Below are 24,333 nucleotides of genomic sequence, written 5' to 3' on the forward strand. Positions count from 1 at the left end.
TAATATCTGATAATCTTATTGAGCGCTAATGCACTAAATTAGTTGTCAAATCCATTTTGTTTTTATTCTTGGTTGGAAACATTTGATTAAACCTAATTTCATATAATAAGATACAAACGAACAAGTAGGGATATATGACATCATCAGTTTTGCTCATAGAATAAATCATGAAGACATACCCATGAATGTTTCACCGGCATAAATGCAAATATTCAAAATGCCGTAGCCAAGTTATTCCTTGTCCGATTTTGATGAAATTTTCAATGTTTTTGTTTGTCTGATTTTTCTTTATTAAGGTATATATTTTAATTTTCCGCGACTGGCATATGATCGGTATTTGCCCCTGTCATATTTCCAGGCCTGTGAAGCTAACCCATTATCATATACAAAACTGAAAAACGCTAACAACTTGCTCCTGTTCCATTTCAATTAAAATGCAGGGGACGCGGAAAAACACGGGATTGGAAAAACGGGTTGGAGCTAAAGGGGTTCATCCCCACACTACACTTTCTTTCAGTACATGCATGTGTATTAACTCAAGAAAATTACCGTTGTGATTTTTTGTATGTTCTGCCTGCCTCCCCCCCCCCCCCTCCCACATACACACACACTTACACACACGTTTACTAATTTGGCCCCTGGTGTGTAGGCCTACAATTTGATTAGATTTATATAAGTCACGGGTAAAATAAAATATAATGGACGAAGATGGGGACCCCCCCCCCCCCTCGAATTTGAATTTTTGTACAACATCCTACGAGAAATCAAGGTACGTCCCTCCCCCGTGAGATCTACAGATGTGAAAGTAGCTATCAAAGGTTGCTGATCTAATTCGATAGAGGAAATGTCACTCCCTGGACATAGCTCTTGGAGAATTGAGAGCTTTGAATAGAAAACAGAATATTCGAGGATCTATTTCCACGGCTCAGATCAGACACACGCATGACGCAAGCGCGAATAACTGTCTCGCAGCTAAGTGATTACGCAATCATACCGTTATGTTCCCACGTGGGTGGATCTTCGGATGGTGTGTGATTATGCGCATGTGTGGTTGGTCCCACCAGATTTCCGTGATATAAAGTTGATAGAGGTAAATGGAATGAAACGAGGTTGATGTTCTTCATAATAAAGCTCGATTCCTTTTGCCTAATCCTAATTTACCTTAACCTACATATTAAACAGACTGATTCAAAATATGAATTATAAGAGCTACGAAAAATAAAAATCGTAGTCCCAACCCACCCCAACTTTGGGGCTTACCCCCTTACCTAAAAATATTTAGAGTCGGCTGCCCGACGGATTTCTCGGAAATCGACCTACCTGCGTCGCCGTCGGGGTCAAAGGAAGTGACGTGCATGTGGATGTTGATGTCACCTTGTAGTACTGTAAACCCGCGTAGTACACAGTTGTAAAATGTAAACAGCATTGGCGTTGTGCACGTGCAATGGTGCATTGCGACATTACTATCCAGGGTAGCATGCAATGCATGCGATGCCTTCGTATTTCGAGTGTGTTACAACCCTAGCTTCTAGTACGATTGTGGTGAAAAGACATCTCTAAAGTTAAGTACAAATAACGAAGCTACATCCTACATATCTAAAGAAGAAATGGGGGATAAAATAGAGCCTAAAATGATCGAGATCGAGAGAAAATTTCTAGTGAGTGGAGACACGGGTGAGAAGATTGTGAATGCCGGTGGAACATTCAGTGGCGTAGTAACACTGACTGACAGTTATTTTGACAATGAAAATTACAGTCTAACCAAGGAAGATTTCTGGTTGCGACGAAGAAATGACCAGTGGGAACTAAAGATGCCTCCCAAAAACCGTCAGGATGAATCTGCATCATGCACGCAATACAAGGAAGTGACAAATGAACATGACATTGTAACAGAGTTGGCCGCCATCTTGTTCAATAACTCTCCAAATGATGATGATGCTGCGAATGGTAATGATCAAATGTATGAAGCGAAAGATGTTCAGACAATGGTCACGAAGTTTGGTCTTGAACCGTTTGCAGATCTCAAAACCAGTCGTAAAAACTATCGCATGAACGATGAGATTTCAATCACCATTGACGAGACGGACTTCGGTTTTCAGGTCGGAGAGATCGAGATGATGGTTCAAAGTAGTGATGCTGATGTCATAAGTGATGCAGTTGCTAAAATTGAAGGAGTGGCACAAAGTTTAGGTATGCAACTCTGCTTTTCGGTCATTTATTTTGTTTTTAGATCTATATAAAGCTGCGATACATTTTGGGGTGAATGCACAAATATCTCTAGTTTGACTGACTTCAGCCTTGAGCTCCTGTAACGAACAAAGATATTAAATTTACAATACAATCGATATTTACAATTGATTGTAATGCTTTAAATCTACATCATTTTCCACACATGGAGACTTTAGTAAAGTGTAATCAAGCATTTGTATCTTTTATCATACAACAAAATTACAAGGTCTTGGTCTCTGGGAACATTGTAGGATTACATGAATAACTAGGGTCTCCTTAATATGCATATAAAAATATGCTTCATTGGCCTAAATTAGGGTATTACCAAAATATAGGTTTGTTTACAGTAGCTTACTAGGATCTGCTTGGATCCATCATTGTTGATATTAGAATGATTCAAGCCTTGTACCATAACCTTGTTCATTGAATGAGTGCCTTGTACTAGGTCACTTCTTCATGGGGCCTGGGCTGGAGTGAAGACTGAACAAAATAATATATCACTCTCATTAATATATTAATAATCTGTACACATTTCAGTTAATATATTCCATCTTGAATTTTCCTGAATTACTATTTTGGTTAATTTATCAGTGTTGTTGGCCTTGAGGCCGGAAATCGCATCTTCTGCCGCAAAGCCTGATGTCTCGGTCTCATCCTCAAAATCTGATATCTTAGCTCGAAGCCTGAGCATTGAAGGGACCAATACGGTCATTTTCAGTGTCAAAAATTAGTCCAATGAGTGTTTTATTGGAGAGATCTGTCTATTGTTTCTGTTAATTCTGTTGGTCCAGTTTAGTGTCTCATAAGGCTTTTCATTAGTTATGCACAACTTTACACCACACAACTGGTACTGGTATTTTTTAGATTTCCCAGGTGTTATTTTATTGAATATTATTGATGTATTGTTGACAAGTTACCTTGAATTAATTTTAATCTCCAAAGACCAGAGTTTACCTTCAGCTTGATGATAAAAATGAAAATGATAGAGAATTTGATTAAATGCCCATGAACATGCCACCAGGGACTTACAAATTACAACTACTTTAATTCTGTTATTATTGTATCTTCTATGGAAACCTTGACTCTGATTGGCTACTGAGCATTGTTACCATGGTAGCATAATGCCATAATGGCAAAGTTACTCTAGCTGTATATAACTCCTTATGAAACAGATTAAGTCATACCTAACTTAATAAATACAGCTTGACGACACACCCACCTGCTCATTTTGAAGAGATAACTGCTGATTTTCCTCATAATCAGTATTGGATTATTTTGTAGCATTCATGAATATATAATTAACTAGCTTTTGGTTTCATGATCATCTCCCTACGATTTCTCCTGAATGTCTATATGTGTTGTATAATGCCTACCATACTTGGCTTGTTGTACGCCAAGCAAATGGCAGGCTGAATGTCCAACATTCGTACCGTTGGTTGCACACGTACTGTCCATAATGTACCGTTGCGTGGTCTGATGTCACGATGCAATTCAATTCATTGCGCTAAGTAAATAAATGCAAGTGCAATGCGCATAGGGCTTACGGGCGAACTGCAGATTGCTGCTGCTGATCAGATGCGTGTTTGATGGATTTTTTTTTGCTCTCAATTATCGTTCTCATTTTCCTTAATCTTCCTTTCGTAATTTCGTTAACTTCCGAGATGCTGTACAACACAAATAGCGAATATTCTTATTCGTGCAATGATGTGACATTTCGCATTCGGTGAGAGAAAGAGACAGTCAACTCTGCTATGCCTTGTTGAATAGAGCATCTTTCTCACATATCTCGCACGATCACACTCATGCCTGCTCGCTATTTGTATTTGTATAAAATTACAATTATTTCAATCTCAATTTTGTTCTGTTCACAAAACAGAATGTCCCCCATAAGTTAATAGGCCTACAATTTTGAAGAAGTGAAATTTCGTTGTCTATTTGGATGAAAATATTTTATTTTTATTTATTTTATTTCCAGGCAAAAGACAACAAGAATATGTACAAGAGGAATAAATTACCACCGACTAGTGCCTGAGGATGACTAAAAGAAAAACTGGTTTCTGTTATGAAGCTGTCTTTACTCGTCGGGGTTTACAAATATACAAAAATAAAATCGGTATAAAATGGCATTATATTATGTTTAGATGCATTGCTTTTTAAAGGAAAGAACTTAATAATAAAGAGTGTTTGTTATCCAGATTGATAAACAATAGCAGTGGTTATTTGTAGGCCTCCATAACATTGATAGTGCAAATACTTATTTGTTTGTTTGCATGTACAGTGTATTACAGTTTACCACTCAAGCAATGGAGAAACACAATTAACAGGATTAATAAAATGGAAGTAGAGCCATACCTCAAAACTGCCAGTCCATGTCATTGTGGTATCTATGTTCATTTGCATGTAAACAGTTTTGATATATTTGCATTTTGAGGTAGGGTGTTTTCACTCAAAATTATATTTGCATATATGCCAACACATTTATTTTATCCAATATTTACATACGTGTCTATGGGGGATCAGAGAAGTTGTCCTAGGATAAATCAATCATTCTCCCTACATGAATTTGCATGTTTTGAGCTCGGAATAGTTTGCAGGAAAATACGTTGGAAGAAAAAAGGCCTATATTATCATGTGAGCGCCAACTTACTGACCAATCAATTACTCATGAATATTCATAGAAAGGATATAACTATTTTTATTGTGTGTTTCATTGGAAGCAATATAACTTGATGTCTGGGTATATACTTTATATAAGCAACTGCTTGAAAGCTGAGGGGATGCTGCGTAATATATGATTACAAAAGTAACAATGATTTTTATGTTGAATCCTGAACAAAGTTACTGACTGCCCTTTAAAGCACAAGGCTAAATTTTACAATGTATTGCATCAATCATATATCTTGCAAATGCAGTTACGGTAATTGCTAAGCTTTCTTTTAAGGTACCTGCTCATCATTCATGGGCCAAACTTTACTTTTGACGAGTCATATTGATATAGCAAGAATTGTCTTTATGAAAAAAAGAAAGGATTGTAACCTTTCAAAGTTTGAGGTTAATTGATTTGCTGGAGCAGCTTTTAAGTTTGTGGTTTTATTCATTTCTGAAACGAAGAGAATGAGAAAAATATGTGCTGTACATTTCCTCATTATTATTGGATTTAGGGAGAAGAATATCATGTAAATTACTAATACAGTTAGGAGAAAAAACATAATGTGGTATTTGATACCTAATTGTTGCCAGGGGATTTTCCCCAGGGATTATTTACTCATTGTAAATGAAAATCTCCATCAAAGGGAAATTCCCTTCTCGTACATGTATATTTCATTAAGATAGAAATAAATTTTTATCAAGTTCTATACTAATAATGATGCAAATTCCCTCAAACGGCATGGAACTAATTTGTCTTATATACCAAAAGTGGGAGTAACCCATGCGTTTTTTAAATCTGTTTGACCCAATTCAAGTCTAAATCCAGGTATTCTGCCCTACAACTTCACTCTTTTACACAGCCTTTTCATGCTGACCAGATATATTTTTTTTTTTGGAGAAACAAATTCCAGGGCGTATCTGGCATGAACACATGCAGACTGGAACATGACATCTCTATTGGGCTGTCTGCACCAGCCGAGTTTTCAAAATAGTGCGCTATTCCTTATTCGGCAAATTTACTCCGATCTGAACAATCTCGAGTTTATTTGTAAAGGAGATGCAACTATCGCGCTAGTTCGCTGAATTAATCTCGCGATTGCTATCCCAAGTCAACTTGGGATTTTTTTGCAAGATAGCGCGCTATTTACAAATTATCCCGCTAATTCGCAGGGGCAAACGCACTCAGGATTATTTATTCATGGCGTCAGACCATAATGCCTTGCTCGAGCAGGAATCACTCTACTCGCGATGGTGGAGACAGTTTCTTGAATCTCAAGATTAATCTTAAAGAGGGCCAATCGGGCTAAAATCTTGAGATTGAGCAAATTTAGGCTGGTGCAGCACCGCCTTATGATCACTACAAGTTGAGGGCTTTTTTTCATGTTGGGGAAATTATCAATTAAAATTTTCTGAAAATATGGCACCTTTAAAGGGTTGAAAAGATGGGTTTTTTTATCTAATTTCTTTTTATTCTAATTGTTCTGTAGATCTTTGAATTCAAAACCCTTAGGGGCCACTTACATTGACGAGTGGATACCATGCGCGACCAAAAAAACACTTAAAAAGGATGTCTTTTTCAAGATAGGGCACGTTACGTACGTAACGTGATAAGGATGCCAAAAACACAAAAATAATGAAAAAAAGGGTATCTATTTCTCTAGGAAAATTACGTGTTTAGGGTCTGATTGGCGGGGATGATAAAACAAAATTAAAATTTTTTATAAGGGATGTCCTTTTTGCCCCAACACTACGTGTTTAGAGTCCGATTTGCGCGATGTGTAGAAGTGGGGTCGTACTAAACCAAATAATGTAAAGCCGACGACCAACGGAACCGTAACAATAAAACATTCCTGTACTTGTTTAGGGGTTCATTTCAAGGAATATTTGCCAAGAGTATCGTTTTTGTTTCCAATACTTGTTAAGGGTGGGGTTTCACACGCCAATACTTGTTAAGGGGTTCATTTTCAGAATATGGAAATTACGTGTTTAGGGTGCTTTTCGAGACCCCTTGGTCGCGCATGGTATCCACTCGTGAATGGAAGTGGCCTCCCCGGGATTCAAAATAGATATAGCTGAATAATGCGGATCCAGGGAGCCCTTTGGGGCGCAAGTATCCTCCCATATTTTTTTCTTCTTGATCAGTTGATATATCAAATCAACTGAATTGTCTCTGCTGTTACAGGTCTGGGCCCCGTCTTACAAAGAGTTGCGATTGATCCGATCAATCATAACTATGGACGGCCAGCAACGTCTATTATGAATTTTCTTTCAAAATATTTTTTTAACTATGATGTATATTCATGCAGTCATTGTTTTCTTGAAAATTCACAATGCTTCTCTTTGTTTACAAAGAACGTTGTGCAAATTTTCTGTAGAAAAAAATTATGACACTGATAGATTTCCATCAGTGTCATATCGTAACTCTTTGTAAGACGGGGCCCTGATATGGAAAGAATACTAGTATTTACTTTGAAATTGAAGAAATCAATTGCTTGTCTCAAAATGGATCGAACGTTGGAATGCAACATTTCGTCTCCTACTGCAGGACATCGTCAGGCAGTGAGCATGGACGCTGATGTGCGCATGTTATACAGTGCGTATTAAAAAAAGGGACAGATTTGAAGTCTATAAAAAATTTTGTTTCAAATTATGATGTCAATATTTTGATGTTCATAGGGGCTCTGAAGTCTATCTTTCAAATGCCATTAAAAAAATTAGTTTAGTTCGTACTTGAAATCACGCTGGTGTTGGGATTGACCTCGGAAAATATGACGTATTTCCTGCAGTTTGTGTTGAGCTCTGGTGTTGAATGTCATCTGCTGAACCGAGCATTACAGCTGGTGTTGACGATCTACGTGCAATTTCCCTATTCACCAACACCAACCCCCAGGGATTGGGGAAATCGTGATTTCAAGTTCGGTGTTGGTGTTGATGAACTGTAGTTCACGAACAGGAGGCGAACACGATGAAACACCCCGTAAAATTATCTATTACAGTTAAGATGAGCGCAAATCATTAGAGTTTTACACATTTTAATGAAAAATAATATTTATGCTTTCTGATTATTGCAGTGATTTTAACCTGTGCATTCTTTAAGATAAGATTTTACTGCAATTTCTTCCCGATTTCACTTTCGTCGTTGAGAATTGCTCGCGTAAAGTTGAGATGATAAGCTGCGCAGCGCAGAGGCGTGACATAGGATATCGATAACGCGATCGGTATCGCTCCTCTGAACTCAGCTCGGTGTTGGGGCTCGGTTCAGCGGCCTTTTCACGCTCTCAACACGAACACCGTACTTGAAATCAAATCACCCAATGTTTTTGTCTGGGATAAAAAGGAGGCTTACGCCAAAATGGCATAAAATGATAACTATGATAATCTGACTTTTTGCTAATCAGCAGACTTCCTCTTAACCTTTTCATTATCTTTGCCATAATTTCGATTTATGCGGTCAACATTCATTTTCAAATCTGTTGATTTGCTTTAATTTGTCTGTTGTTGTTTCTTTTTAATATGTTCTTTTTTTAGATTTAGATATTCTTTTTTAAGCAAAAACAAAAAAAAAACGACCAAAGTATGGGAGAGTGTGCATTTTTTTTCAAATCCTTTCATTGTGTGCTACAAAGGTTATGGTGCCTCATGGGCGGGGGCTCGGGGTGTTCCCCCCAATAAAAAAACTGGAAAGGAAATAAAAGGAAAGATAGAAAGTGAAATATTTATTTTCTGAATATTATTTCAAAATCTATCACAAAATTTGATATATTAATAAAATAATTGAAATTTTTGCTTGCTCGCTCGCTCACTCCTTTTTAAATATTTTTTATCCGATCTGCCATATCTAGCTTCTTTCAAATTGACCCAATACAACATTGCCATTGAAAGACAAAAATACTTTCTCGTTTGTCCTGTCAAGCACATAATTAAACTTGATAAAGAAATCAATAACCCCTTGAAAAAAGGATTCATATTTTTAAAGGTACCATGAAATAATTTGTTTCACATAATAGAATACGATTTGAATAATTACAAGTTCTCCCAACTAATAATGCAAATCTTCATGCTTAATTGGGTTGACAAAAAGTATTCTTTTCTTACTTATGAAGGAAAATTCAAAGGTTAAAGAAGTTTCAATGAAAAAACAAAATATTTCAAGGAAATGAATTAATAAATGTGTCCCGGGAGGGCCACTTCCATTGACGAGTGGATACCATGCGCGACCATGGGGTCTCGAAAAGCACCCTAAACGTAATTTCCCATATTCTGAAAATGCCCCCCTTAACAAGTATCGGCGTGTGAAACCTTACCCTTAACAAGTATTGGGAACAAAATGATACTCTTGGCAAATATTCCCTGAAATGAACCCCTAAACAAGTACGGGAATATTTTATTGTTATGTCACGGGTCCCTCGGTCGCCGGTTTTCATTTGGTTTAGTACGACCCCACCTTCAACACCTCGCGCAAATCGGACTCTAAACACGTAGTGTTGGGGCAAAAAGGACATCCTTTATAAAACATTTTAATTTTGTTTTATCATCCCCGCAAATTTGACCCTAAACACGTAACTTTCCCAGCGAAATAGAAACACTTTTTTCATTATTTTTGTGTTTTTGACACCCTTATCGTGTTACGTACATAACATGCCTTATCTTGAAAAAGACATCCTTTTTACGTGTTCTTTTGGTCGCGCATGGTATCCACTCGTCAATGTGGCCCTACCCCCCGGGAAATGTGTAAATGAAGTTTGACAGTATAATTCGAAAATCATGGCAAAGATAATGAAAAGGTTAAGAGGAAGTCTGATGATAAGCAAGAAGTCAGATCATTACATTTCTCATTTCTGCTATTTTGGCGCAAGCCTCTTTTAAACCCCCGACAAAAACGTCCCTTGTTCACTCAAGCATGAACAAAATTCATTTTTTTAAATGACATTTTAAAGATTAGATTTCAGAGCATCTATTTACAACAAAATATAGATATAATTTGAAACAATTTTTTAGACTTTTCAAAACTGTCCCGTTTTTTTCAATACGCACTGTATAGCATCGATGAGGGGCTGGTTCGCTCTTATCTGCAAGCTATTGTTTGGCTCCACTTACTTTTGTTATAAAAGATTTTAAATGTCTAGATGGATCAGCCACTGCCAAGTTTCCCTCCTGTCATGATAAAGCCTTTGTTTTTATGCCCCTGCAGACGAAGTCCGGAGGGGGCATTAAGCGTTTGCCCGTCCTTCCGTCCGTCCCTCCATATGGTTTCCGCGCAATAACTCGAAAAATATTTTAATGGATTTAAAAATTAAAAAAAATTTGGTTTGTAGGTAGATGACACCAAAATACAGGCTTAGTTTGAATTTTGAATTGGCAAGTCAAAGGCTCTTTATATATGCGAGTTGGTTCAAAGGTCTAAATTTGTTCATTATAATATATGCATATTGGTTTCTGCACAATATTGAGTCCTTTAGACACGTCAAATTTCTAGTCTTACTAAGCTCTCTAGTCTCTACCCTAATTCTGTGGTAGTTTTTTATGAAAAATCTGCATTAAATCAAAGTCTAAAAAGAAAATTGACTAAATCAAGACAGAAGGGACAAGACGGTAACTAATTTACAGTCTCTGTTTGTTGTACTCTTGCTGCAGATGTATAGCTTATGTTAAACATAATATTAATGATAATAATAGTCAGTTCTTGTATAGCGCATAACACATGAATATCGTCTATGCGTTTCCAAAAGACTTGGATATTATTACCCTGGATGTAGCTCAAGCAGCTTTTACGAGCTCGGCATTTCACACAGTATGAAGTAGGCCCGTTTTGAAAGTCCATTTTTGATGCACGTGTACACGGCGTGTTTTTCGGTCGTGTACACGTTGTAAACACTGTGAGAGCGAGTTGATCTGTTTTCATGTCGACACGGACCCGCATCAACATGTCATAAAAAGGGGTCTATATAGCCTAAGTCGATCACGGTTTTAAAGCTTACCTGAGAAGTTTGAAGTATCAATCCACACAAAAATTGGTGCAAATTAAAAGTTTACTCGGCATAGCAGCGCATTAAATTAATAAAGAATGCAAAAGAAAAATCAGTGCAGGGCCCTAACTAGCGCCGACGCTCGTTGGATGCGCATTTTGTATACTGTACCGTACATGCATGCACAGATCGCTGCAGAATAAGTGTAACTGAAGTTATCGATTGATTTTCATTATTTTGTTGCCAATTTGAAGAGCGCTTGTTTGTAGGCTTGTAGCACATGTGTGCGAGCGTATAACACGTAAGTTGTAGCGATGATCGCTATCGCAATTGGTGATTCTCAAATTGACTCTGAGTGTGATTGAGCAACGCTTTCGAGACCGAAGCAGACCCATTTCGTGGTACAAAAACTTGAGTCTCCAGAATGAATGTGGATTAAATTGGCGATTTTGGAAGTGAACTCACTCTGGATTAATTGAAATATATTGACATATTGGTAATTAAAACATGTGCAGTGTCTGAGAACTAAGATTTAATGTGAGGCTGTGAGCTTGTTCAATGACTTTGTAGTCCCATGCAAGCTTTTTGCAGATGCTACCGTGTACACGGTGATGGAATTTAGTACACGTGTACTGACTTGACCGTGCGTGTACACGTGTACCCGAAACGGGCCTAGATCAAAAAATAAATTCCTGCCAGCTAGGTACCCATTCACCTCACCTGCGTTGAGTGCAGCACAATGTGGATTACTCTTGCTGAAGGAAACTACGCCTTGCTGAAGGAAACTACGCCATTGCTGGGATTTGAACCCATGACCCTCTGTTTCAAAGTCCGGAGACTAATCCACTGTGCCACAATGCTCCACATAGTAGCTGAGATACATCTGCAGCTTCTGTCTAGATGATACATGTAGGCAAGGAACGAGGGAAAAACAAAATTCCTGAACTATTTTTTAAGCTTGCCAGCCAAATTTTACTCTATCGTATTACAGTTTACATTAGACCCTATTTGACTTCTAGGGGCTCATTATTAGTTATTTTCTGGCTGTGTAGGGTATTGTAGGGGCAAATTTGCCAGGAGCCCCCGTGCAATATTTCCCTGCATGGAAAGTTCATTCATTAATTCATTCTGGACCTCTTGCACGAGACCTCGACGAATGCATGATTATTCTTCCCTTTTTTTTGTTCAATGTCCAGGTATGGAAGACTTTGGTACATTGTCCGTAGCTGATTATCTGGATGAATCTATCCTTGCACACATCTCAAACTGCATCTAACATTCTACTAAACTACGCATGTAAGTTTCTACACTGCAAAAAGACCGGTGTTGATTTAACACCAGCCCGTTATCGATATCGGTCCACACCATAGAAGCGTTGAAACAACCCCAGTTAACAAACCGATATTGGTTAAACACTAATTGGTGTTGCTTAAAGGAAAACAAGTTCCAAAAAAAGTTTCATCAAAATCGGTTATGAAATAGGCAAGTTATGGACGTTTAAAAAGTCTTGTACTTTAATTATTTCTATTGGTATCCTCAAATTGGCAAATATGCTTCAAAATGGCTGAGTTTGTTGACAACCCTCCATTTGTTTTGTACACAAATTTTCAGATTTTCCCCTTTATTTTACATATTTCACATTTCCTCCTGACCTTATGTGGTGTGAATTATATTTTCCCATGCCCAGAAGGAGGCAAGATGCAATTTGAAAGATAATGGGGGGAAATCTGAAAAATTTTGTACAACACAAATGGAGAGTTGTCCACAAAATCAGTCATTTGAAGCATGTTTGCCAATTTTAGGATCCCCGTAGAAAGTACAACAATACTTTTGAAACATCCATAACTTGCTTATTTCAAAAACGATTGTGATGAAACTTGTTTTAAATTATTCCTCTCATTCTACTCTTTCCAATAAGATTGCTTCTTCTCTTGGGTTTTGGTTTTCTTTAAATGCCAAATTGGTGTTAGCCTAACGCCAAACCGGTGTTGTTTCAACACCTTTCTGGTGTGGACCGATATAGATACCAGGCAGGTGTTGAATTAACACTGGCATTTTTGCAGTGTATAGTCAAATTTGTTTTATTCTCTCTCTCTAGGTGGTTTCAAACCGCCTCGATCATAAGAATCCCCGTTATATTACAAGAACTTTTTTTAGGCTAAAAAATACCCATTAATTATTCCTGTATTCACACCGCCCCGAAACATACCCTTCGGGATAAATTCCTAGGAGCATGTGCAGTATGGTCTGATAAGTAGGCAAGCTGCGAGATTCGAAACCACTAGCTCAGCAGCCACCCACGGCGCCCGCGCCCAACTACACGCTGGGCTAAAAGTTAACGTACCTTCTATTTAGTGGGTATTTTCTTTTGGGGATATTACGCATAATTTGCTTTCATATTGCCAATATTACCTGGTATTTTCTGATCGGGGTAAATTTCTCGATCAGAAAATACCTGGAACTGACGAACTTCGAGGCTGTCTGAAACCACCTCTCTCTCTCTCTCTCTCTGTCCATAATCATTTTCGAAGTTGCTAGGAATCATCCTTAAAGCTTTGTGTCCCTTTTCCCATCTTGAATTATGTTAGCCTTACTCAGACCAGGTGGCTTTCTCTGACAGTTACCATAGTAACAGTCAGAGGCAAGTGCCTCACAGCCAATCAAACCCAAGGATTTCACTGAAATTTTCAGCACCGACATTTTAGTCAGTGCTGACAACTTTCATGAAACACACCCCTGACCCACCTCTTTGCTCAGCCGAAAAGACTAGTTGAATAAAAGAAGGGATATTTTAGTTTTTATACTTCCTGTAGATATTTTTGATAATGATAGTGATATCTTTACATGTATATAATAATAACTAATAGTTTGGAATCACTGTTTTTTTTAGATGAAGACTATTAAAAATACATCAGTGCTCAATGTCAAACAAAAATATTAGTTTCATTATGTTAGTTGTACACAGATAGTAATCCAATGGGAGTAGCTCATGAAGCGCGAAAGCTCATTTGGCAAAACATTCATTAATTTTCACTTCAGAATGATATTGCCTGTATTTTTGTAAGTATATGTAAACAGGACATCAATGAAATCAGCTTTACTGATTTGATTGTTCCTCTTCTATCCTGTATAAATATGTTGAATAAATAAATGAAATAGAAAATAAAATAATGGTTACTGGTGAGGCCTATTTGCTTACATGATCTGTCTGATAGTCGTCAAAATATAAACAATTATTTTGTCATTTTGACAAAAAAAATCACAATTTTTACATTTTGTCAGGCATACATGTATAAGCCTATATGCTTTTCGTGATACTAGAAATTACAGGAATTCTACCAACATGATCGACTAAAATCAATATTAGTCCTTGTCAAGTTTGATTCGCAGTCAAAGGACTCGTATTTGTCATGCTGGCGATTTCTCTCAGTGAACTTACAAAACCGTGTAGGAATTTCTTTCATAATTTAACATGGAAGAAAATCATAATCTTAAATACTTGAATGTGCCCTTGAAAGGCATATCCATTAAAGCACAGACATACAATGTAGTGTGAAATATTGCCATGTTCTAATATAATGAAATGTTGAAGTCACAGTAAGAAACACTATAGGCTTATGTGGAAGATATGGCGATTACCATATAATTTAAGGCCCCCTCACACCTAACCAAATTGTGTGAAATATGCCTTGCGATGGCTGGCAAAAGGCATTTTAAAATAAATCGTTATCAATGGTAACCGATAGTAAAACATATTTACCTTTCGTGTTTGGGTTCGTACATCTTCTGAACGAACAGCTGCGATTATTCAAATTCTCGTGGAAATTTTGAACATGTTTAAAATTTCCCAACGAATTGAAAAATCGTTGCTCATCTGTTTGAATTCGCATCTCGAAAGAACCCGTAAGGAAGCAACGCGATGACACAACGAACAAGATTGCCTGATCTATTCCCTCGTCTTCGTTTCTAATCGCATGCCATATCAAACAATTGCTCACTGTTCCTTATATTGGGTTATATCAACCGTTCGCTCGCCTTCGGCAGCAATTTTTTCAAAGAGGTGAACCGAAAAATCGATATCCTTTACATGTCATATTTATCCTTCGCTTACCGTTCGTTGATAAAATTTGACAATACATGTAGTTACTGATCGCATGATTTGACAGAAATTTTCGTTGAATTTGCATGCATTTCATTCATTTTCCCATTCGTCACCCTTCATCCGCCTACATTCGTTCAGATGTGAGGGGGCTTTTGAATATAACATTTTCAGTAACAGTTGAGATAAGTGTGTAAATTGGTTCTTTCCCAATAAAAAAATCAGAGACCTCATCCCAAAATCATATCTAATCAAATGATATCTAAACTGTCCATTGGATTCCAAGATGTCTTTTACACAAAAAAATCTGGTGTCAACATGCAAGTCTAGCTGGGTTGTTGCTGGTTATGGTCATTCCTACGATTATTAATAATAATAATCTGTAACATGAATTTGCATTTCGATATGGAGATTGTGCTCTAATGATTATGAATCTTTGCATCAGAATCTCTGTAATTATCATCTCTGGTGCATGGCAAGAATTTTTTTCCGATTTATGGAAAATATTGATTTTGTGTTGATTAGGAGGGTCTGGTTAAGGTGCTATCTGACATTTTATTCCACCATGACTAATTTCTAATTCAGAGGAATATATCCTGCAAAATGCAAAGAAATTTTCTAGCTTTCATGGTGAAATCCTCTCAAGTTCTTCATCCCAATTTATGTAAAAAAGTAGGAAACAAAAGCTTTTACATGTTTTATCATACCAAACCTATTTTGTGTGCATAGCAGAGCGAGACTAAAGGTGCCACTTTTCAGACGGCGGTGGCAGCGTCAGCATTGAAATCTTAACCTAAGGTTGAGTTTTTGAGTATATAAACCTAGTTCATGAAACTTGGACATAAGGGTAATCAAGTATTACTGAACATCCTGCATGAGTTTCAGGTGACATGACCAAGATCAAAGGTCATTTAGGGTCAATGAACTTTGGTCATGTTGGGGATACTTGTTGAACTACTACACCATTCTCACTACCTTCCTAACACTAGTTTACTGGAAACTAGTTTAGTGGAAATTAGTTTAACGTGAAGCGAGAACGGTCAAAGTGATTTTTGAAGTGATTTTCCAAACCGGTTCAGAAAACCACCATGCGATGTAGTTTTCAAGACCGCTTTGCTTCATTAAATTGGTTCTAGCGTAAGTGAGGACACAACAGTCCTTTGGGAAGCGATTTTCGCACATTTTGAGCGCACTACTCCACACGACAGGTGTAGAATGCCTACGCTGCAGTTTTGAATTTCACGTGAAATGTGTCACCCCACTGAGAGCGTTTCCATAGCAACAAGATCGCTTTATGTGAAGTGATTTTGATAACCACTTTCGTGTGATCAAGTGGGAACACTAGCAAAGCGATCTTCCAAACTGGTTTCCTGAATCAGTTTCCAGTAAACTAGTTTTAGAAAGCGTAATGAGAAAGGCCTCTATGAAAGGTCATGGATCTACTTTATAAAACTCGTACCCTTTTCATAAACGCATCCTCCAATTAGCCGCCTAAGAGTAATGCGGATAATTCAATAAAAATTGCGTTGACAAACTCCGAAAATAATCTGCACTATTTTTACGAGCGTCCGTCCTGAAAAAGGCGGATAATCGTCATGACAACTGGACACGCCCCCTCCGATGCGGTGGTGTTGGAAAAGAGTGACCTTGTGACCGCACCATGGCAATTATCCGCATTATTTGGAAATGCGTTCATAAAGTCAAAATCTGGTCCCGATGCTGCTATTATGCGGATAATAGCAGCATCAAAATAATGTGGATAACTCTGGTCCTCCTCCGATTTTACGACCAAATTATGCTGCTATTAGCCGCATAATTGGGTTTATGAAAGGGGTATTGGACCTAAGAGTAATCAGGTATCACTGAACATCCCTTGCGAGTTTCTTGTCACATGACCAAGGTCAAAGGTCATTTAAGGTCAATGAAATTTGGCCATGTGCCCCCCCCCTCGGGTTGAGGGTAATTGTTGAATTGCCATCATAACTTTGAAAGTTATGGATATAGTTCATGAAATGTGGACCTAAGGGTAATCAAGTATCACAGATCATCTTGCACAAGTCTTAGGTCACATGATCAAAGTCAAATGTCTTTCAGGGTCAATGAATGTACTGTAGTATTATTCAAATTCAAGTATTATGTTATGATATGAATGGTGTTTTTTGTGAATAATTATTTCATACATATAGTTGTTTGACTTGTTTTCAAAGTCGGCACTGCTGCTGAATCACGTAATGCAGACAGGGCTGCCAGAGACTTTCCACTTGTTGATATACTGGACAACTAAATTTTCTCCCTTTTTATATCTCGTTTATACAAGTGATATTTTGTTAGTACATTATTTTTTTTATTAAAAAATCTTCCCAATAAAATGAATTAAATTTTAATTGGTAAGTGCAACTAAAAGTTCATTTATAGTGTAGTTATTAATGAATTAATGATTTTAAAATGATTTTTTTTATCAATCCTTGTAAGACAAATTAAAGTTAACGTGCTGCGTGCAACTACTGCACAGGTTCATTAGTTTAGTTATTGCTCAATTAACGATGTAAAATGATCAGTCGGCAAAAACTAGAAGATTTCCGATTCCTAAAGCCACCTTCCTTTTCTTCATCAACTGCAAGATTTAATCACCTTCCATGTTGTTTACATAGCTCTTCTCGGAAGTGAAATACTAAGATAGCGCTATTGTTTGAGGGCGACCTTTTGATCTCCGATAGTCAAAAGTAGAACTAGGGAGGGTTAGGTGTCATTGATTAGTTAGTCAGATGTGGGAGTGCTTATTTCATATAAACGCTTCCTTTTTCCTGCATTACTAATAATTATCCCTTCTATTTTCTCCTGTTTAATTGGATCTTTGAAGTATGAAATGCCATATTTGTCAATATCCTGACCGATGAAATGTGAAGGAAATGGACAACAGGACTAGGGGGTATGATCACTGGAATGATATTCAGGTGGGACCTCATAAATTGCTTAAAATATGCAGCGGAAATATAAAATAAGATTGTGAAAGATTCTTCATCTTATCATGTGCATAGAGACTACAGCTGAAACGTCTCAGCATTGCTTCTTAATACTGTCATTGCTGTAGGCCTATACATTCTTTTCTACCTCAATGTGTTTGTTTATCTTCTTCGTGTTTGAATTCTTTCTTTGTGTTCATATTTCTTACAACTTATGCAAACATCTGTCTATAGATTAAATTCTTTAGTTGAAGTTTTGATTAAGAGTAGTAATTATAAGTTATTCATAATTGCGTACATTGTGTTACTTATTTGTATTAAAGTGTTTTGAATGATTTACTTGTCATCATGGAAAAAGGAATTTAAGAAAAACCATGTTACTGAACAATTAGGCCTATAAATCATTTCAGATTGATTATTTTGCTAGTTTTTTCTTTATGTTCGTTATTATCATTTACTGCATCATATTTCTATGGAATGGCACAGATTGATCAAAAGTTAAAAGGCCTAGTCAAGCAGCAGAAAAACTTATATTTGAATAGATAAGCAGCATTAATTTCATGTAAAAAAAAGATATGCAAAACAAAGATTTCAATGACAGAGCCAATGTCATTTTCATAATCAAATTTTTATCAACATTATCATTGTTTTCATGTACTCTTGATATGTAGCCATCATTAGAGTGAATTTTCTACAAGTATTGTGTGTCTTGTTTAATCTGTAGAACATAACAATTGTTTCCATATCTCGTTGTAGCACTCGGGATAAAAATATGGTAATAAAGATAAAGATCATTATGATCTATTTTTAAGACAACATGCAGTCATTTTCTTAATTGTGGATACGGTACTCATTAAAATCAAAACTAATTCTTGTTGTTTTCTGATAATGTACAGTTTGCTCCTGTAATTATCTCCATTATCAAGTGTTATGGGTGTAATTAAGTTTGAGATGGGGTTAGTAGGGAATGCAACTGAAATAACAAACTCAGTTTCGTTTCTAGATTTGATAGAAGAGGCTTCTGTGTATAATCGAGAAATTGAGGTGCTTTATTTTACAGCATCCATTGAAGAGATAGTATGATTATGGAAAGTAAAACCATGTAAAAAATATTGTTGGTCTACCATAGGTGGGGCTAGATTACAATTTAGCCCAACCTGTATTCAGAGTTCAGGAAATCTCTGCCAACTGGTGTAAAAAGCATTTTATACCCCTTTCATAAACCCAATTACTATGAATTAGGCGGCTAATAGCAGCATAATTTGGTCTTAAAATTGGAGGAGGACAAGAGTTATCCGCATTACTCTGATGCTGCTATTATCCGCATAATAGCAGCATTGGGATAAGATTTTGAGTTTATGAACGCATTTCCAAATAATGCGGATAATTGCCATGGTGCGGTCACAAGGTCACCCTTTTCCAACACAACCGCATTGGAGGGGGCATGTCCAGTTGTCATGGCGATTATCCGCCTTTTTCAGGACGGGCGCTCGTAAAAATAATGCGGCTTATTTTCGGATTTTATGAACACAATTTTTATTGAATTATCTGTATTACTCTTAGGCGGCTAATTGGAGGATAGGTTTATGAAAAGGGTATTAGAGTATAATGGCCAAGAATTTTTTATATTTTTATATGAAATTATCACTATACAAGGATTGAGGGAGGCAAGGGTTATCAAGATTGTACTCATGGTAGGGAATTTGATAATGTAGTACCATGATACAATTTTATGTTATTCTATTTCTGCATTCACATCAGATATGAGTATATACAATAATACAAGGAAATAATGATATAACAAAACAATAACTTAATGGTTGTAATGTAAGCAATAAAAATAAATATGATAACAGGGACACATTGATAAATGTACAAGTAATAACACCAAGATTGTCCAAGGTTCAACTAAAATGGTTTTCAGCGGCCTCGATCAAAAGGAATTTCATCTTGTTTTATTTCATACAATGACGAACCTTGCCGATGACAAACCTTACCCCATATAGCCCCTACACCAATACCTTTGAGGTTTAAATCGCACAGGTGATGTCAGATGAAGAGCATATATATGTTAATCTTTTCTATCTTGTCTCCATATTTGTGTGTTCTCACCTTTTTAGGTAGCTGTGTGCTTGATTAGATAGAAGTTGATGAGTCAGAGAGAATTCTTATGTTTAATGCAACCATCTTTAGGAGAGGCCTTGTCAAATTTCAACCTCAAATTGCAATTAGAATGTCCATCACAAGTTGACTTTCTCCCCAATCGCTATTCTTGTGACTCATGCTTTATGTAAAACATCTGACACAATTTAAGCATTTTTAGTTTCTCATTAGAATGGTTGATTTTGTGAACTGTGACCGCAAGAGTAGCTTTTGAAGGATAATGCAGGTCAATTTTATTCTGTGCAATGTTTTAAGAATCCAACTAAACTCCATCCAATGATATGTATTTGTTAAATAAATATTCATGATGTTGCCGTTTAAGTATTTTGCAATAAAAAAGGTACAAAATTATTTGATAAAAGATAACTCACAAAGTTTTTTTTATTTATTCCCCCATTTCCTATTCTTTATGTTACTGCAGGTTTTTCCAACCTAGTCTCTGTTCAAGGAAAATTGGAAGCTTACCTGTCAGCCAACAATCCTACACACTACCAGACACTGATAGATGCTGGCATCTTGAAGGATTACAGATGATCTACACAGACTGGCATGAAGACTATACCCATATCAGCACCAGTTGCTCTATTGAGGAACATGGAATAAACCATAGCCTACTGTGTCCACGTGTATATATGATTTAAATGATTGTGTAGAATTTGGATAATTCCTATGGAGGAATGAGATGGTGTTCATTTTTTACACGTTTTTAAGATTATAGAGAAGTAAACTTGTTTTTATTCAGATTATCCAACACTTTCATATTTCATATTCGTCAGGGTTAAGGGGCATAGTATCGCACCACTTTGCTGTACGACACATGTTCCAAGGTCAATATAATTTAATACTAGGAATTAGGAAATACAAAACAGAACAAGGTTGAATTGATACATGTTCCACTATAACATATTAAAGGGGAAGTTCACCCTGACAAAACTTTGTTGTAAAAATGGCCGAAAAAAAATAATTATATTTCTGAAGGTTTGCGGAAATTCCATCAAAGAATTTAAAAGTTATTAGAATTTTTGATTAGTTGATTTGTAATGTCATAGTTGAGCAGCATTCCTACATGGCGAATGGTGAAAAATCAACAAAATGTCTTTTTCTCAGAAAATTAAAAAATGGTTTTTACTGTACCTTTGTTATATCAATAGACAAATCATTTCACATCAGATCGTGAATAGAAAACAAAAATAAACCATCAGGAACCATTAAAAAAAAGGAAATTCATGCATTTTATATTACATAACATATGGGGCTGATGCTCGCTTATGACATCACAAATCCAACACTTAAGATTCTAATAACTTTTTTAATCTTTAACAGATTTTCCTCAAACCTTCACCAATATTTTCTATTTATGTTTTTAGGCTATTTTTTACATCAAACTTTTCTTCAGGGTGAACTTTCCTTTAACATTGTCATCCTACCATGTCATTACTTATAATATACCACCAGTATGAATTATCAAGGTGCAGTAAAAACTCATCCCACCGCCACACCCTAGTAGTGGTATAAAGTGATCATCCCTGTTACCACACCCTTAGATGTACCGGTATGATAATAAAGGTTAGATTATAAGGAGTGGTCTTAGGTCATCATCCCACCACCAAACCAGGAAGTTGAGACACTCCTAACCAAACCCTAATACCTATACTGGGTTGAAGTATCAAGGCTAGAGTACTAGAGTGTCATCCCTCAGTGATTCCATGATGAGGAGCAGTAAAGATTTTCATCCTACCACCAAAGTCTGATTGTTAGGAGTCAAATAATAGATGGCACCCTCTGGCCTGTCTTTCATAGACTTGCAATCGATCCGATCTATTGCAACTATGGAAAAGCCAGCTCAAAGTCAACATATAAAATGTATGTTTGTTCAAACTCTTTTTCTAGATATGATGTAAATTCATTGACTTCTTGACAATTTGGTGTGTTCTCCTTAGTTTACAAAGGACATTCCTGAAATTCCCTGTAGAAGAAATTATGACACTGATGGATTTCCATAGAGTTACGATTGATCCAATCACTTGTAACTCTTTTAGCCGGCCTAGGATCAACTGGTATCAACTATTGTGTCGCTTTGTATATCTGGGATATGTCAAAATCGTAATAATTCTAATGGCAGTATAATGTCTACCTCTCATTTTGAAAAGTACTTCCTGTTTTTCTACATTATTTAGATATTTTGTCACCTTTCCTGGTATGAAAACAAGAAACCTGAAATAACCTTTCTGTCATATTTTTGAATTTTAGGAAAAGTTCTTGATTGGTCTAGCATGGTGAGTAATGGATACCCTTTTAGGATCTAGAAAAAAAGAGGTTCACACAATAATTTGGGGAATTAATTGCTAATTCTTTTTACAAGTGGTTAGTCAAATTTAGAAATGAAATTAATGAATTACGTCGAAAGAACTGCAAGTCATTCCTCTAAATATGAATTACATACCGGTAGCTTAAATTCAATTTACGCATCAGTTATTATACATAAATATTGGTACAGTCATCATTTGTAGTTCAGTCTAACACTTTTCAAGAACATTTTGTATTGGCTTCCATATTCAGCTAGTGTCATGTAAACTAGGAAATGACCTTAAGCTGTCGGTCCTCTGGTTGCTTGCTTCCAAGCATTCATGCTTTCTTGGCAATCAGATAAAAAAATCACTACCAAATCATATATAGGGATATTGTTCTTCCCCTGTGTTAGTAATTACTTGATTCATCCAAAAACTTTCTTTCTCAGTGTTTCTTTATTTTTATCCATCACAAGATGTTTATTATGAAAACATTTGAATTAATTGAATATTAATACTTTGAAAGCTTTAGATGTATTGGAGTGCTGGGTGTATGCCTAGCAACTAGATCTGAAGGAGGATCGTCCAGAGATTACCTCTTTCTCACTCTAACCCAGTTTAGTAATCCTCTATCCCATTCAAGAGCCTGTCCTTGGAGGCTATACTCCATTAGTATTAACCCTTTTATTCCCAATGTTAAAAGATACCAATCAAATTACAGTGCCGGCCGCGGGAAACGTCACAGTGCCCCCTAGGGCGGACGCGGTAGCCCGTAGCGGGCATTTGAGGGGAGCGGACGCGGGAAGACGCCCGCGTCCGCTCCCCTAGAAAATTAGTGCCCTAGGGAACCGCCTGCGTCTATCCCCGGGGCACTGTGACGTTTCCCGCGGCCGGCACTGTAACACTAAAACTTTTCGAAAACTATCATTCAAATCGGAAGCAAAAGGTAATAAGAGGCTGATAAAAGAAATAGAAAACTGGGAGCCCGGACTGAGAGAAGGGGAAAGGGGAGAAAGAGAATAGAGGGGGGGGGGGTGAAGAAGAGAAAGAGGGAAAAGGTAAAATGGAGAAGGGATAAGGAAGGGGGAAATTAAAACAAGAAGAAGAACCTAGAGAGAAAGAAAACAGAGGTGATGAAAAAAAGCGAAGGTGAGATAGAAAGAAAAGAGGGAAGGTGGAAGGCAAATAAAAGAAAGAAGGATAAAGAGAAGGAATAAGGCGAGAAAGAGAGAGGGAAAGGGACTAAGAAAAGAAACAAGGAAAAGGAAAGAAAAGGATACGACTATTCTTATCAAAATACTGGAACCCCTCTCTAATTTTCATCATTTTTTATCCCCTTCCTGATTTACCTTTATCTATCTCAACCACTAGCTCTCATCTTTTCCCGATGTTTATCTGTGGACATCATTTTCATATGCACCTCTCATCATCAAATTTATTTTCATTTATCGTTTAGTTCTTTCTCAATCCCTCTCTAAAACTACTCTTTCTCTCTTCCCAACATATAATGCTATGTTAAATTAAGCTACTTATACATTTCTATAGAATACAAGAAACTGTTGTTTCGCAATATAACGGAGGGGGTATTACAAAAGAAGGGGAAGGGAAAGCAATAGAAAATAAAGGGGAGAAACAAATCAAGGAGTGAAAGGGGGCACAGAAAAGGAAGGGGGGAAAGGGAACAGAAGGGATAAAGGAAAGGGAAAAAATATATAGAGGGACAGCAGAAGGAGGGAAAAAGAGAAAAATATGAAGGGGAGCAAGAAGGAAAAGAGTGAATAAATGGGGGGGGGGTAAAAAGGAGGGGAAAGGGAGAGAAAGAGAAAATATAGCGGGGGATATCGAGCGTGATGATTAAAGGGATTTTCGACTATATTGTATAGAGGTGAACCCGGACGGGCTTTTATTCTTCAACTTGGCTCGACTAACTCCTTTGTTCCCCGAAAAGAAGTTAGGTTTGATAGTTAGCGTTTGCG

At 36.9% G+C, this 24,333-nt stretch overlaps 1 protein-coding gene across 2 annotated transcripts; it reads left to right on the forward strand.

Moving 5' to 3' along the window:
* Positions 1-1,357: 1,357 nt before the first annotated feature.
* LOC121408303 (thiamine-triphosphatase-like) lies at positions 1,358-21,142 on the forward strand. 2 transcript variants are annotated; one of them, XM_041599719.1, is made up of 3 exons: positions 1,359-2,190; positions 12,041-12,140; positions 20,491-20,575. In XM_041599719.1, exons 1-2 carry the CDS (start codon positions 1,608-1,610, stop codon positions 12,118-12,120), a joined length of 663 nt encoding a protein of 220 aa, XP_041455653.1. In that variant the 5' UTR covers positions 1,359-1,607; the 3' UTR covers positions 12,121-12,140; positions 20,491-20,575. The 2 variants fall into 2 exon arrangements, with proteins under 2 accessions (XP_041455652.1, XP_041455653.1); XM_041599718.1 differs by lacking the exon at positions 12,041-12,140 and having other exon boundaries at positions 1,358-2,190; positions 20,491-21,142.
* Positions 21,143-24,333: the final 3,191 nt, after the last annotated feature.

This window comes from Lytechinus variegatus, chromosome 2 (genome assembly GCF_018143015.1).
Source record: "Lytechinus variegatus isolate NC3 chromosome 2, Lvar_3.0, whole genome shotgun sequence".
In the NCBI taxonomy this organism is placed as follows: domain Eukaryota; kingdom Metazoa; phylum Echinodermata; class Echinoidea; order Temnopleuroida; family Toxopneustidae; genus Lytechinus; species Lytechinus variegatus.

Excerpts from the sequence above, each read along its gene's own strand:
- LOC121408303 (XM_041599718.1), top strand. The coding sequence starts at position 1,608 with ATGGGGGATAAAATAGAGCCTAAAATGATCGAGATCGAGAGAAAATTT. Across the intron at positions 2,191-20,490 it reads AGGAGTGGCACAAAGTTTAG|GTTTTTCCAACCTAGTCTCT; the intron begins GTATGCAACTCT and ends ATGTTACTGCAG.